This window comes from Vulpes lagopus, chromosome 13, assembly GCF_018345385.1.
Source record: "Vulpes lagopus strain Blue_001 chromosome 13, ASM1834538v1, whole genome shotgun sequence".
Lineage (NCBI taxonomy): Eukaryota > Metazoa > Chordata > Mammalia > Carnivora > Canidae > Vulpes > Vulpes lagopus.
In genome coordinates, this window is record NC_054836.1 from 43,421,785 (window position 1) to 43,436,316 (window position 14,532).

The 14,532-nt window shown below is 55.9% G+C and overlaps 1 protein-coding gene across 1 annotated transcript; it reads left to right on the top strand.

Annotated features, from left to right (window-relative positions):
* The first annotated feature begins 1,680 nt into the window (after nt 1–1,680).
* GHRHR (growth hormone releasing hormone receptor) lies at nt 1,681–13,248 on the top strand. Its single transcript, XM_041728167.1, has 13 exons — nt 1,681–1,737; nt 3,884–3,986; nt 4,106–4,213; nt 4,769–4,866; nt 5,961–6,058; nt 6,753–6,885; nt 8,271–8,424; nt 8,660–8,720; nt 9,168–9,237; nt 9,916–10,007; nt 10,608–10,737; nt 11,399–11,440; nt 13,123–13,248. Exons 1-13 carry the CDS (start codon nt 1,681–1,683, stop codon nt 13,246–13,248), a joined length of 1,272 nt encoding a protein of 423 aa, XP_041584101.1.
* Nucleotides 13,249–14,532: the final 1,284 nt, after the last annotated feature.

Genomic DNA, 14,532 nt, shown 5'->3' on the forward strand with positions numbered 1-14,532 from the left:
AAATTGCTCCCTGTTAAGAGCCACTAATTTAGATAATAATTATTATTAAGTGTCAATATTGATTATTAACCTTCATTAATGCTAATGACATTGATACTGATTGCCAACAGTGATTAACTGTAATATGCATCCTTGCGCTGTTGCTTATTTGTAGCTGATGGATGGAAGGTTCTAGCTTTCCCTTTAGATCACACCTTCTCAGTGTTCTGCTGTCCCACCTGTGAGTCCTCACTCGGCCTGTCCCTCCAGGAGCTCTGCTTCATTCTGAAGATGAGGTGAACTGTGCGAGCACGCCCGTCCACACTGTTTTTACGGCGAAGCACAGGAGAACCTTTGGGCAAGGGCAAGGGGGGTGTGGGGCTTGGGGTGGTTCGTGTTTTCTTTTCAAAATGTTTTTCTTCAACACTTTGTCAGCGATGAATACAAACGGAAAAATAAAGCCCTGCTGATGTAAAATGATTCCTCACTCTACACGAGGTAGGGGTGAGGAGCCTTCATCATTCATGATTCGTGCCAGGCTGTAAACATGCCTGTTGTCACCAGCATCCAGCCCAGCAAGCTCTGGGAATGCAGATCTGCACACAAACATCAGGCCCCACCAGGGACAGTGGCATCCAGGGCCCTGGAAGATACAAGGTGCTTCCGAATCCCCAAGTGCTGTGCGAGAGCCAGGGTAGCTTAGAACGCTGTCTTTAGCTTGGCCAATTGGGATTCCATATTTTAAAGTCTAAAACAATAATGAAAATGCCCAGGTAACAAATGTGCAAAATCATTTGAACAGCTACGTTAAGACCTCTAGTTTTTGCTGCTGGTAACAGTTGTCTTGCTTCATTCCGGGTGGTCTAGCTCCATGAATCCCCTTGCAAACCTCCCATTTTGGCTTGTTCCCCTCTGTTGCTGTGAAGACTTCTGGAGACTGATAAGCCCCCGTGTGAAGTCCAGAGCCTTGACATCTGCACATTCCACCTTGCCTTCCAGGCTGGAGTCCTTGCAGGGAAAGAAGCAAGGTCCTACTGATATGACGCTTCTTGGCCAGCCCATGCAGGGGCTTCAGAATGATCTTGCTTCTTTTTCTAAGTTCATCCCTACTCTGCAACCCCCACTGACACCCTACCCCCATCCCTGCTGTGTCCCCACAGCCTTAAGCCCACCTGCAGCCCTGTGGATGAGGCTTGGGTGACTAACCAAACTGGGAGCTCCTGACGGTGGGCCCAGGTCGTCTTCTTCCTCTTCTCTGAATCTCCTTCATTTGGGGGAGGGGGGCTCTCTCTACTGTGGGCCAGCAGAAGGCTGGGCTCCGAGAGGAGATGGTAAAGAATGTTGGCCTGCCAGGGCAAGGGGTGTCCTACGGCTATCACCTCTCTGGGCCCTTGCAGTCAGCTCAGGACAGGGACACAGCAGACTTACAGATGGAGTGGAAGGGGTGGGGTGCTCAGCCCCTCCCTGTTGGGGACATAGAGGCCCACTTTGGGGCTGGGGCTGAGTTGGGCATGATGTCCTGCAATCCTGTGAATATTTAGCTGGTTCTGTCCCCTTTGCTGGCTCCTGCCTATGCAAATAGTCACCAGAGTAGGGGTGGCGGCGGCAGCAGCAACCACAGGGGACCAAGGGGAGGGAAGAGGGCCGAGGCTCACCCTGAGGACAAGGACACTGACTGGGGCAGCCACTTCGAGCCCTACCATGGACAGCAGCGTGTGGGGTGCCTGCATCTTCTGCTTGCTGAGCCCACTGCCAGTTGTGAGTAGCCAACACAGACCCTCCTGCCTCTCCTGCTGGGCTCCGAATCTGGGAGCCACAAGGCCATAAGGGGGGCTCTAGCTGGAGCCTGGTGGGTCCCCACTGCTCTTCCTCAGCACAGGAGTTTCTACTAAGCAGGCTACTGGCCATGGCTCAGAGAACTCCTCTCCCCCTCCCCTCCCCTTCCATCCCCTCCCCTCCTCCCCATCTCCCTCCTTCACTTCCCTCCTCCCCCTCCCCCCTCCCTTTCCTTTTGCCCCCTTCCCTTCCCTCCCCTCCCCTTCCCTTCCCTTCCCTCCTCTCCCCTTCCCTTGCAGCTGCTTGTCTCTAGGTAGCTCTGACTAGGAAAACCTGGCTGAGCTGAGTTAGCCTCCTTGTTGCTTCCCTCCAGGGCCTGCCTGGGCCTTCCAGGGGCGACAGAGACCCTGTATGCCTGAGATATGACTCTGAATCAGGGGGGCAGTTAGGGCCTTCCCATCTCATGTCCCTAATTCTTCCACAGAATCTCCAGGCCCCTCCCTATCCCTAGTGTCCCAGAGCCACATTCCCTTTGGGTTGCTCCCTCTTAAAAGGGTGTGGCCAAGGACCAGGGTCCTGCGCAGTAGATGGAGAACAGCTGCTCCCCTCCCATATTTGGGAGACTGTTCCTCTCTTGATACACCTCGGGCTGGAGAAGCTTTTGGCAAACTTATGTACTGGAGAGTAGGGTGGTGGGAGTGGGGTGCTGGACAGGGGCCCTCCCTGATTGTGCTGCGATTTCCCAGCATGTTTTCTAGGAGTTACTGCAAGTGACACAGGGACCAGGACAGGACATACAAGGTACTGGGTGGGAAGCTCAGCACTCATGGACTGAGGTCTCCTCTTCCCCTGCTGGCTTGTGTGTGAGCGTGAGAGTGTGTGTGTGTGCTCAGGCACGAGTGTGCAGGGGCCACCGCACCTCCCAAGCACCCGCCCCCAGGTGCACAGCCCTTGGGCTGGAATCCTGGCACCCTGAAACTAGCTGTGTGGCCTAGACAAGTTCCCCACACTTCCTGAGCCTCACTTGTATCTTTTGTTAAAAAGGAGATGATATCTGTTCGCCGGGGCTGTTGTGCATTGAGTGGGGTCTGATTTGTCAGGGATGGGCACAGGGTGCAAAACAGGTCGCTGCTGCTGCTGCTGCTTCTTCTTCTTCTTCTTCTTCTTTTTTTTTTTTGGTAATTGAAGTAGCCTGGACACACCTTGTTACATTAGTTTCAGGTGCACCACACGGGGATTCGACAAGTTTCTATGTTATGCTGTGCTCACCACAAGCGTAGCTGCCATCTGGCACCGTGCGGCACTATTACAAGATCTTTGACTTCATTCCCTGTGCTGTGCCTTATTCATTCCATACCTGGAAGGCTTTGCCCCTCCCCTGCCCTTTTAAATTTTTTGTTGTTGCTGTTGTTACACGGGGAGTCTCTTTCCTCTCATCTGTGTGCACCCCACAAAACCATGGGTGCTCTCTTTCACGTCCCCTCCATCCCCCCACCTCCTCCCCTCTGCTTCCTTCACATCTCCTTATCTGACTCTGACATTCTCCCTCTTATAAGAACCTCATGTCCGTCCAGATAATCCCAGATAATCTCCCCATCCAAAGATCATTAATTTAATCCCAGCTGCAGAATTTCTTTGGCTGGGCCAGGTAGCGTATATTCGGTTTTCGGGGATTAGGAGGCAGACGTTGTTGTGTGAATGAGGGCATTGTTCTGCCTACCAAGGTACTTTGTGCAGAATTGCATCCAGGGAGCAGGGGGGAGGAGAGCGGGCAGAGACGGAGGAAAGGCCCTGCACAGAGAGTTGTTGACTCAGTCCCCTCCAGGAGGTCTTCGGAAGCCTTGTGTTCAATGCATCTCAGAATTTGCTCCCGTGAGATGAAACTGGGAAGCATCTGTCCAGACTTCCATCTTCCTTTCCTTCCTCCCTCCTCTCTTCCTCCTCCCCCCACTTCCTCCCTCCCTGCCTTCCTTCTTCTGTTCCATCTCCTCCAAGAGCACTTGAAAGTGCGGGGAGCCAGGCCCTGTGCTTAGGAGCAGGGCCTGGGAAGTGAATCAGGCTTCTCCCTCAGGGAACCCAGAGGGAGCACCCGATTGGCTTGGCTCATCCCATTGCCTTCTTCCTGCAGGTATGGGGTCATGTGCACCCAGAGTGTGACTTCATCACCCAGTTGAGAGAGGATGAGAGGTCATGTCTGCAAGCAGTGGAAGGGATGCCCAACACCACGCTGGGTATGGCGCTTGGGAGGGAGGGGGTGGCTTCTCAGCTCTTCTATCTCCTCCAGCCTCATCATTCTGAATGCTGCCTGGCCTGTCCCCTGAGTCTGCTCTGCTCCCATCTCTCTATCTAGGCTGCCCGAGGACGTGGGATGGGCTGCTGTGCTGGCCGATGGCAGGCTCTGGCGAGTGGGTCACTCTCTCTTGTCCAGATTTCTTCTCTCACTTCAGCTCAGAGCCAGGTGAGGGTTCTGGGTGTGGTGGCGAGTGGGGAGATGATTTGGTTTCACCTGGTGGTGTCAGCATAGGGCAGGCACATCCCTGGCTTTGGGGGCAGTAGATCTGGATGTGAACACCAACTTCCCATCTTCCTGTGTGACCTTGGGCAAGTGAGCCAACCTCCTGACCCTCAGCTTCCTGACCTGTGACCTGGGGAAACCAAGAACATTAACCTCCCAGGGCGGGAGGATTGGTGAGCAGAGCATAGAGGTGCTGGGCCCAGGGCCAGACCCCAAGCAAATGTTCTGTGGATGTCGGCAGGGGGGCTGGCCTGGGGGTGGCGGGGAGCAGAGCCTGTCTGACTCCTCAGATGCCACCACTGCCTAGTGGGGGGAGTGTGGAAAGGCTGGACCTGGAACCCAGGCCCCTTGGGGAAAGGCCACCCTTTCTCTGCCATTGAGAAGAGCTGTCTTCAGACCCAGCCAGGGTCACCAGATGATCCACGACTCCCCTTCTGTCCTGGAGAGAGAGAACGAGTTATAACCTGCTCTCTGTTCCCACCTCTGCATGCCTCGCAGGGGCCGTGAAGCGGGATTGCACCATCACGGGCTGGTCTGAGCCCTTCCCACCTTACCCTGTGGCCTGCCCTGTGCCGCTAGAGCTGCTGTCTGAGGAGGTAAGAGGCTCCTGGCATCTTGGAGGAAGGGTTGCCGTGGGTGGTTGTAGGGATGGTGGACTGCACAACTGGAGGGGCCGCCATTTCCGCTGTAGCCAGCGGGTGGGAGTATTTATTACAGTGGTTTCAGAAGATGGCAGTGTCTGCAAGAGAGACGGCTCTGGTCTTTGGCTAATTGCTCAGGGTGACACGTGGCCACGGTGCTGGGAGAAAGGGGAGGCGGAGGACAGGGTGGGAGATGTGCTGGCTGCCCTCTCCTTGGCTGCCCTCTCTGTGCCCAGGCCTCTGGGGCAGGAGCTTTGAGTGGTTCTGGGGAAACAAAGGCTCCTGGTGGTCCTGGGCAAGCTGCCTCCCTCCTCTGGTCCAGGTCCATGGAGTGGTGTGCACGCCCCACACATCCAAATTGAGCAAGGCCTTTGCGAGGTGCTTCCTTACCCCCAACCCCTTACCTCTTTCCCCTCAGCCCTGCAGGGGAAGGCATGAGCCTGACCATTTTTCAAATGAAAAGACAGATATGGGTGCTGGTTGCTTGCATCCCCCAGGGGTCCCTGGTCCCCTCCCTTGGCCTGCACCCTCCACCTCCATCTCGGGGTGGGGAGAGGGTGGTGTCCAGGCTGGACTTTGATGGATCCAAACACTTGGTCATAGAAAGACCTTCTCCCCGTGGCTGTCCCTGGCTCCCCCTTTCTTTGGGGTTGGGGGGAACATATGTGCCCAAGATGGTGAGGAAGTAGGATGTCAATAAACCAGTCCCGTTTCCTCTCGAGCTTTTGTCGTTCCTCGGTGAATGACAAAATCTACCAATGAGTGAGTGAAGCTGTAGCTTCTCTGCTGCCTGTCTCGGTCCCACCCCACCTAACAGTGAGAGTCAACATGTCACTCCCTGCTGCCCCCCCCCCCCCCCCACTGCCCACCAGCAGGTCAGGTGCAAGACAGGCTGTAAAGAAATGCCTCTGTTAGGAGGGAGCTTGCCACGGGCACCCTGCCCCCAGATGGGGGGTTCTAGAACCGAGAGCCTTCACCTGCATGGTCCTCAAGCCCCTCCTTCCCAGAAAGTGCAGCTGCTGAAACCTTCTCCATCTCTACTCTCCCAGAAATCCTACTTCTCCACCGTGAAGATCATCTACACCCTGGGCCATAGCATCTCCATCGTGGCCCTCTTCGTGGCCATTGCCATCCTGGTTGCTCTCAGGTTTGCTGTCCTCTTGGCCTGCTCCAGAACCTTTGCTGCCTCCCTGTGGTCCTCGGGGCCAAACCTGAGTCCTTGCCTGGACACTCATGAGGTTGCTGGATCTAGGCCCCGCGGCCCTTCCTGGCTTTCCCTTCCGTTCCCCGGTGTGTTCCCTTTCCAGCCCTCGCACTCCAGGACTCACCGCAGTCTCGACACCTCTGCTCACGTGGAACTTCCTCTGTTTGCTTGGAATGCCCACTTCCTGTGTTCTTGATGTGTTTCCATCTGTCAAACTTCAAAGCCCAGATCCCACCTGCTTTAAGAATCCTTTGGCCTCCCGCATGGAGCCTTTCTTGACTGCTCCAACCCTTTGACCATTGCCCCCCTTGAGTACCCCCCCAACTTTAGAGTCTGATCCCCCCAACATGGCTAATGCCATTCTCTGTCTCCTGGGGATGTGCCTCATCTCTCTGAGCACCCAGGGGGCTCCCCTGCCCAGTACCCTGCCACCTATGCCTCTGTCCCCCAGATTCTGAGCTCCCCAAAGGCAAGGACCGGTCCCCTCCGTCCTCTCACCTCTGCTGAGCCTCGAGGCGGTGGTTGGTCGGCTGTCCTGCATGGCTAACCCTGAAGCTCCAAGTCCAGCCTGGTCTGACTCGAGTCAGTTCAGTTGTGCTCCTCCTGTGCTCCCCCTCATGCCTCCCTGCTCTTCCAGGAGGCTCCACTGTCCCCGGAACTACATCCACACCCAGCTGTTTGTGACCTTCATCCTCAAGGCGGGAGCTGTGTTCCTGAAGGACGCCGCCCTCTTCCACGGGGAGAACACAGACCACTGCAGCTTCTCCACTGTAACAGCTGCGGCTGGAGGGTCCCGGGGTGGGTGGGGGGAAGGAAGGCAGCATTAGGGACCTAGAGGAGCCCCCCGACTGTGGGCTGATACCCTAAGGCTCTGTGATTGCCAATTCCAGAATAGGAAACACCCTCTCCCTTCCCTTCCCTTCCCTTCCCTTCCCTTCCCTTCCCTTCCCTTCCCTTCCCTTCCCTTCCCTTCTCTTCCCACCCCTCCCCAGAATCAGATCCTAAATCCCCATGGCATTTCTTAGACCCTGGAGCCGATCCATATCCTTTCCCATATTCCGCGTCCCCCCTTCCATTCCTTATTGCATACTCCAACCTAGCCCATGCCTCACCCCAGCGGCCTTTGCATTTTGTACCTCCCCCCGAACACCCCTGCCTGTCTGTGTCCGGGTGCGGGTGTGTGCTGGGCAAGGTGCCCCTGGGTCCCTCCCCCCAGAAGCATCCACAGGGCCTAGGGGACAGAATGCACCAGCTACTGGGACCACTGAGTGGGGGATGGGTGTTGAGAGCTGGGCTTCAGGGAGGAGACAGCTTGGGGCTGGGAGGGGGGCGGAGGGGAGAGAGGGCACGTTAGATGGAGGGACCGGGTGAACAGGGTCTCACAGACAGGAAAACGTGAAGCATGTCCAAGAACCGGGGAAGTCACACGGGGGCAGGGAGCCGAGGCGGGAGAAGCAGAGGGAATGAACGTAACAGGCAGTGGGGGCCAGCGTGGAGGCAAAGCTGGGCTAGCAGTAGCCAGACACACAGACAGACAAACCAACAGTGACCTTAGTGAACGAATGAAAGAAGTAGTAATGGTAGGTGTACTGAGCACCGCTGTGGAGGCGTTGCGCTAAATGCTTTGCATATATTCCCACCTTTTAGTTCCTCCATATCGTTTCGTTTTAGTCCCATTTGTACGGGAGTGGGCCTGGGGCCAAGCTCGGGCCACCTGGGCTCCGAGGCAGTGCTCCTCACCCCTGACGGATGAGCGAGTCCTGCGGTGAATGAGCGAGTGTTTGCTCGTGTGTTTGCAGCGATGGACGGTGCTCCACACCCACAGCTCTGGGGATGGACGTGGGGTCAGGAAGGACGGAAGGAAAGTGAAAAAATAGCAATTCCCACGCAGAGTTTCCATCTGGTCCTCAGGACAAGGCCACAGGATAGGCAGCGGAAGTATTTCCCCTTACAGATGAAAAGCTGAGGCAGGGGGAGGTTCCCCAGCGAATGCATTGGTAAACGTGAACCCAGGTCCCAAATCTGCGCTCTCAGCCTCCACATTATCCTACCACATCCCCTCTGGGGCAGCCCAAGGTGGAAGTGGAAGGGCCTGCATGGGGGAGGGGCTCCAGGGGGTGTCCAGCCCTGAAGAACCCAGACCCCCGGCCCACAGGTTCTCTGCAAAGTCTCTGTGGCCACCTCCCATTTCGCCACCATGACCAACTTCAGCTGGCTGTTGGTGGAAGCTGTGTACCTGACCTGCCTCTTGGCCTCCAAGTCGCCCAGCACAAGGAGAGCCTTCTGGCGGCTGGTTCTTGCTGGCTGGGGTGAGCTCCAAGGCCGGCTAGGGCAGCATGGGGCTAGGGGAGGGCGGGGAATTCGCAGGGAGCTCACCCAAAGGTCCCTTCAGCTCACTTGATGGTGACCCAAGGGACAACCTGTAGTCCTACAGCTCCCTGGTCCCCCCTTCCCGGTGCCCTGTGAGGCTGGCAGTGGCGGTGGCAGGCGGGGGCAAGTCCCTGAGCCGAGACACCCCTTACTCGTGTCTCTGTATCCCCACAGGGCTTCCCCTGCTCTTCACTGGTATGTGGGTGTGCTGCAAGGTGGCCTTTGAGGATGTTGCGTGAGTCTGGGTGGCCACCTCATCACAGGGCGCTGGGTACCCCTGGGGTGAGGGCTGGACAGTAAGGCAGTGTGGCTGTTCTCTATGCTGGGGAGAGGAGCAGGAGACCCCAGTCCTGCCTCCAGGGAACTCCCAGGGTCCGGGCGCAAGATGGGAAGGCTGTTGTGGGTGGTGTGCAAGGGGCATGACCTGGGGTGGGAGGGGACCTCAGATTCTCAGGGTGTTGGGCTCAAGGGGAGGTGGGGGCAGGGGACAGGGTAAAAAGGGGCTTCCTGGAACAGGGAAAGTTTTGGGGCCAGCAAGAAGCAGCCAGGTGGAGAGAGGAGGGAGAGGTAAGCCCAGCATGGATTAATCCCTTTGGAAGGGAGCCTACCTGGCTGAGAGAGGAGAGAAGGCTGGGAGGGCAGTTTTGGTGCTCCCCTCAGTCCTGGCCTGTCCTCTCTCTAGGTGCTGGGACCTGGATGACAGCTCCCCTTACTGGTGGATCATCAAAGGGCCCATCGTCCTCTCTGTTGGGGTCAGTCTCCGGGGCCAGCGCCTCTGCTTTATTCTCCTTGGATCTGCCGAGGGGGCTGTACCGCAGGAAAGGTGACTCCAGGCTGGGGGAGAGGGTACCTGGGTCCTGCAGCCAGGCTCTGCGAGATTCTCCGCGGACCTCAGTGTGGCATCGGTAAAACTAGGAGGTGGTCTCCACCATCGCTCAGGCTCCTTCTAGCTCTGGGTTGGGATGAATTTGGCACCCTGGCTGTAGAGCATCTCCTACTGCAGGGGGGCTGCGGTGCAGGAGAGGAAGGCGGGCTCTGGCTGAACTGCCCCCCGGCTCCCATGCTGAAAACGGGACAACGGGGCTGGTTTACGTGGCCTCGGTGAATGTGTGCATCTCCCCCAGTTTTATCAAAAGTGAGGGACACCTGCTTTGTGTAAGAGTAGATAGACCCTGGGAGGCGCTAGAGGTAGGATGACAAGGCCTGGCCCCCCACCCTTTATCCTGGGGCTGTAGAGGGACCCTGCGCTCCATGTGGGACCTCCCAGTCTCCAGGACACAAGTTCTAGAGCAATGACCTGTACATCTATCTGCCTGCACATCCCTGTGTCTCAAGGATTTAGGGTTTGTAATTCCCAAAGAGGCCCCGTCCCAGGCTACCAGGGCCACTCCTGACTCTTGCCTTTTACCTTCCTGCACCTCTATTTCCAGGTGAACTTTGGGCTTTTTCTCAATATTATCCGCATCCTGCTGAGGAAACTGGAGCCAGCTCAGGGCAGCCTCCACACCGAGCCTCAGTACTGGTAATGTGTGTGCACGTGCGTGTGCATTCGGGGATGCTGGGAGCATGACTGGACTGGGAGTCGGTGTGGTTCTGTTTTATTCACTATCTTGGACCATGATCCTCCCTAAGCTTCTAGAGAGATGATAGATCTGGTCCCTGCTGTCTAGGAGGTCACAATGTGTGTGTGGGGGGGGGGGTAGGGATGGAAGCTCCAAATATCCAGTTCCCAGGACAAATGGACTGATGAGTGCTGGGGTCCATTTCTATGGGAAGGATCCTGTGGAAGGAGAACTTTTCTAGATGGGGGTGAGGTGGCGGTGAGGTATGGTTAGGGAAGACTTCCTGGAGGAGGTGGTCTTTGAACTAGACTTCGATGCATAGACATCGACTGGAATAAATTGAGACAACATTTGGCAGCGAGAATAGCAAGACCCGTGGTCCCCAAAGTAAGGAAGCCCTGCATTGTACCACACTGTGTTTTTTGGGGCAGATGGAGTTCTCCAGGGTCCCTGGTGCACAGAGTCTGTATGGAGAATAGATGGGAATTGGGAGTGAGCAGGGGGCATGTGGGAGTTACTAATTCCAGCCTTGGGTGCCTAGGGCTTGTCTTCTCCTGCAGGCGTCTCTCTAAATCAACGCTTCTTCTCATCCCGCTGTTTGGAATTCACTATGTCATCTTCAACTTTCTGCCCGACAGTGCTGGCCTGGGCATCCGCCTCCCCCTGGAATTGGGCCTGGGCTCTTTCCAGGTGAGGGGCCCCACAGGGACCCTTCCCACCAAGTCCTTGGGCAAGAGGGAGGCGGTGCAGCCCACAGGTTTGGTTGAGTTCACTGTAGGTTAAGGGTTACCGGGCTGGTTATCCTTTTTTTTTTTTTTTTAATCCACCTATCTCTCTATTCATTCAGCTTCCCCTGAACTGGCCTACTTGTCCATTTACCCGTCCATCTACCCATCATCCATCCATCAATCCATCTACCTACCTACTTACCCATGCATTTATCATCCAGTTATCTGTCTATCCAGCCATTCATCTATCCAACGTTTACTGAGCACCTATTATGTACCAGGATCTGTGCTCAATGCTGGGGGAGGGATGCAGAAATAAAGAAAATCAGAGAAATAAGACCAGATCAACAGTACAGCCTTGGCAGACTTGCTATGAGGATTTCGTGAGACGGTGTGCCCGGTGCATAGTAAGAGATGAATGCACCTCCTTCTTTTTCCCCAAATACATGCCCAGGCCACAGCCTGGGGGCGGGTGGAGAAAAAGGTGGCAGGCAGGTTGTAGGTAGTAAGGGGTAGATGAGTAGTAGGTAGTGGGTAGTGGAAGAAAAGATAGGTCAAGACTGTGGACATCTTGAGGCCAGGCCATAGGATCCTGATGTGTTCCTTTCTCTTTGGCCCCACAGGGCTTCATCGTTGCCATCCTGTATTGCTTCCTCAACCAAGAGGTAGGTAACTCTGCAGGATATCCTTAGCCATTGAGTCTTACCTCCCACCAGACCTAAGGCCACTTCTCTTCTTCCCAGACCCTGTAAATCCCAGCTCGAGCCAAACCTTGACTCCTGTGATCCTTTGGGAAGCTATGTCTGTCCTGAGCCTCTAGATCAAGCTGAACCTGATTGCTTCCTATAAACGTCCTTTATCCATCCCTCCTCTAGCCTGGACCAAATATACTCTCCATTCAGGACTGGGGATGGTCTAAAAGGATCCCCCAATTCTGTGTTCCTAAAATTGAACAAAAGGGAGAGTGGATGAGGGAATAAGCCAGCTCTGGGAGAGGCAGAGGAACTGAAAAAGTCAGCAGCAGACAGAAAGGGAACTAGGAAAATAGAGTCAGGTGCAGCAGGAGGGAGGACGATGGGGAAGAGCCAGGGATACCGAGAGAAAGCACCTGGAGAGAGGGACCACAGAGGAGGGCACACTCATGCCTAGACACATAGTGACGACAGACTTGTAGAAATGTGGAAAGATGGCAGAGGGAGGAAAAGTAAAATGTCCCACCCAGAAGGCAGCTTGCATCCGTCCCTTAGGATATACTTGCTTTGTGGGAGAATTTAGCTCCTGCCCTAGACAGCCAGGCCCTGCTGCCCTGAGCACCGGCAGGGCTCCCTCTGGCGGCCTGGACTGGCCGTGGGCTCGGAGCTGCCCCGAGGCCTGGGTGCACACGCCATCCGCCAGCTGGGGGACCCGGCTCGCTCCTCCCCTGCCACCTCTGTCCCCGACCTCTGCCTCTGTACTCCCACACCAGCCTTATTGGGTGTCTGGCTGCTGACACAGGACGGCAGTGTCTGTATGTAGTGGCTCTTGGGTCCTGCGGACGTCGACAGGGGTGGGGGACAGCCTCGGCTGAGGCCGATGGGACCTGGGAAAGACGATTCCACGAGAGCTGGGAGGGGATCTGTCCCGGGAAATCACGCTGGAGACCAGATGGTGACATACCTCTGGTGATGGGGAGCTTACTACTCACAGAACAGCCCTTCTGTTGTTAGGCCCCTGTGGGGAAGCTCACCCTTACACTGAATAGAAATCTGTCTCCCTCTGTCTTTCACTGCAGCCCTAGTTCAGCTCTGTCGGGTGGTCACAGCCTCTCAGCAACCTGTGACCCCAACAGCCCCTCGGAGATGTGACAATTCAGATTCCCCGGTCCCCACCCCTGCCTCCCTGTACCCAGCTGCTTTTCTTTCAGGAATCCTAGGCTCCTCGTCTGCAGCTCCTTAGATAGGGGTCTGTGTTTTCTCCCTTTGGGGCATCGGCTCTGGACAGGTTCCCAGTGGCTATAGCTCAGTTCAGCGGGCAGGGCAGGACTGAATCCCAGAGCAGGGGCCGGGCTAAGATGCTCAGGGAGGCCAGAAATTGAAGAAAGCATCCAAGGGAATGTTTTTAACGGGACCCACCCAAAGGACCTCCTAGAAGTTAGAGCAGAGCTAAAGGGAATGGTCAGAAATACCCACAGGAGGGAGGAAGTAGTATCACGCAGAGATATACTCGGTAGTGGCTGCGGCCCATCTCCTCCCCAGGAGCCCAGGCCTCCCTTCCTCCTGCAGGGTCCTCCCTATACCCCCAGCCCCACCGCGGTGGAGCACGGGAGGAGCCGCGGCCCTCCCTGACATCCTCTCCCTTGTCCCCCGAGGTGAGGACTGAGATCTCACGGAGGTGGCACGGCCACAACCCTGAGCTGCTGCCGGCCCGGAGGGCCCTCACCAAGTGGACGGTGCCTTCCCGCTCCGGGGTGAAGGTGTTGACATCTGTGTGCTAGGCTGGCCACGCCGAGCTTGGACAGCTACCCTCTGCCGGAGCAAGAGGGACCCGCGCCCCATGGAGCCCGCAGGCCAAGCCTCCGCCCACCTGCTGCCCTACCTGCCGCCCCACCTGCCGCCCCACTTGCTGCCCCACCTGCCGCCCATCCGGCAGGTGCAGCGCTTTCGCCCCGCCCTACACCCGACCCTGGGTCGCTGCGGGTGGACCACTTGGGTTCCTCAGGCTCTGTTCTCCTGTCCCTCCTCCCTGGGCCCCAGGCCACGGCCAGAGGAGCCAATAAACTTGTAAGTGAATAGATAACGAGCTTGAGTGGAGACAGAGGGACCCTCGGCCTTCGTCACCCCTCTCTCGTGTTCGGTCCCCAATTCTAGTCTGCGCAAGAATCCACCTGTGTAATTTATTCTTAAAACTTATTCTCTCTTGTCTCTATCTCCACTCCCATCCCTCTTCTCCCGCAGGCAAGCATCCCGACGTGTGTAATGTGAATATTTGTGTTTCTGTGTGTTCTTGCAAAATAAGTACTATTTTGTGTGTGTGTGTGTGTGTGTGTGTTTGTACTTCTGATTTACGTAAGTTTTGTCCGTTATGTGCTTCATCCCGCTTCTAACATTTTCCCCTGAGCATTCTGCTTTTAAGACATCCACCCGTGTTGCCGTGTGCTCATCTGGTCTCTTGTTGTGACTGCCATATGGTGCTACATGGTGTCATCGCCCACGTATGACCCGTCCTGTCTCCCCCTCGCCCCTGCAGATAAATATTCACACGCTTGTCCCCTCGTGCACCTGTACAAGTGAGCCTTTCTCCGGGACACGTACCCAGGAGCGAAAGTGCCAGGTCATCACTTATGCCTTTTCTGATGTGATGAAGTACTGCCAGATTGCGCTCCAGAATGCTTGCAAAATCTACACTCCCACCGGCAGCTCCACCAACACTTGGCATTACCCAGCTTTTTAATGTTTGCAAGTCAAATGGGTGTAAAGCAACATCTCATTGTTGTTTCAATTTGCATTTCTCTGATAACTAATGAGTGTGAGCATCTCTTTCAGTGCCTGTTAGCCTTTTGGGTTTGTTCTTCTGGAAATTGCTTGGGTCCCTTTCCTTGTTTTTCTCTGGCGTGGAGATTTCTCAATTCTAGGTCTTTCCCTTGTGGTCTGTCCGTTGTGTGCCTTCCCGTGTCCATAGCCTGCTGCCTGCTGTTCCCCTGCTCAAGTGAGGCCCCCTGATGTTACGCATCATCACAGTCAGTCAGTCCTTCCCCACCCCATTGCTTGGCGGGAGAGAG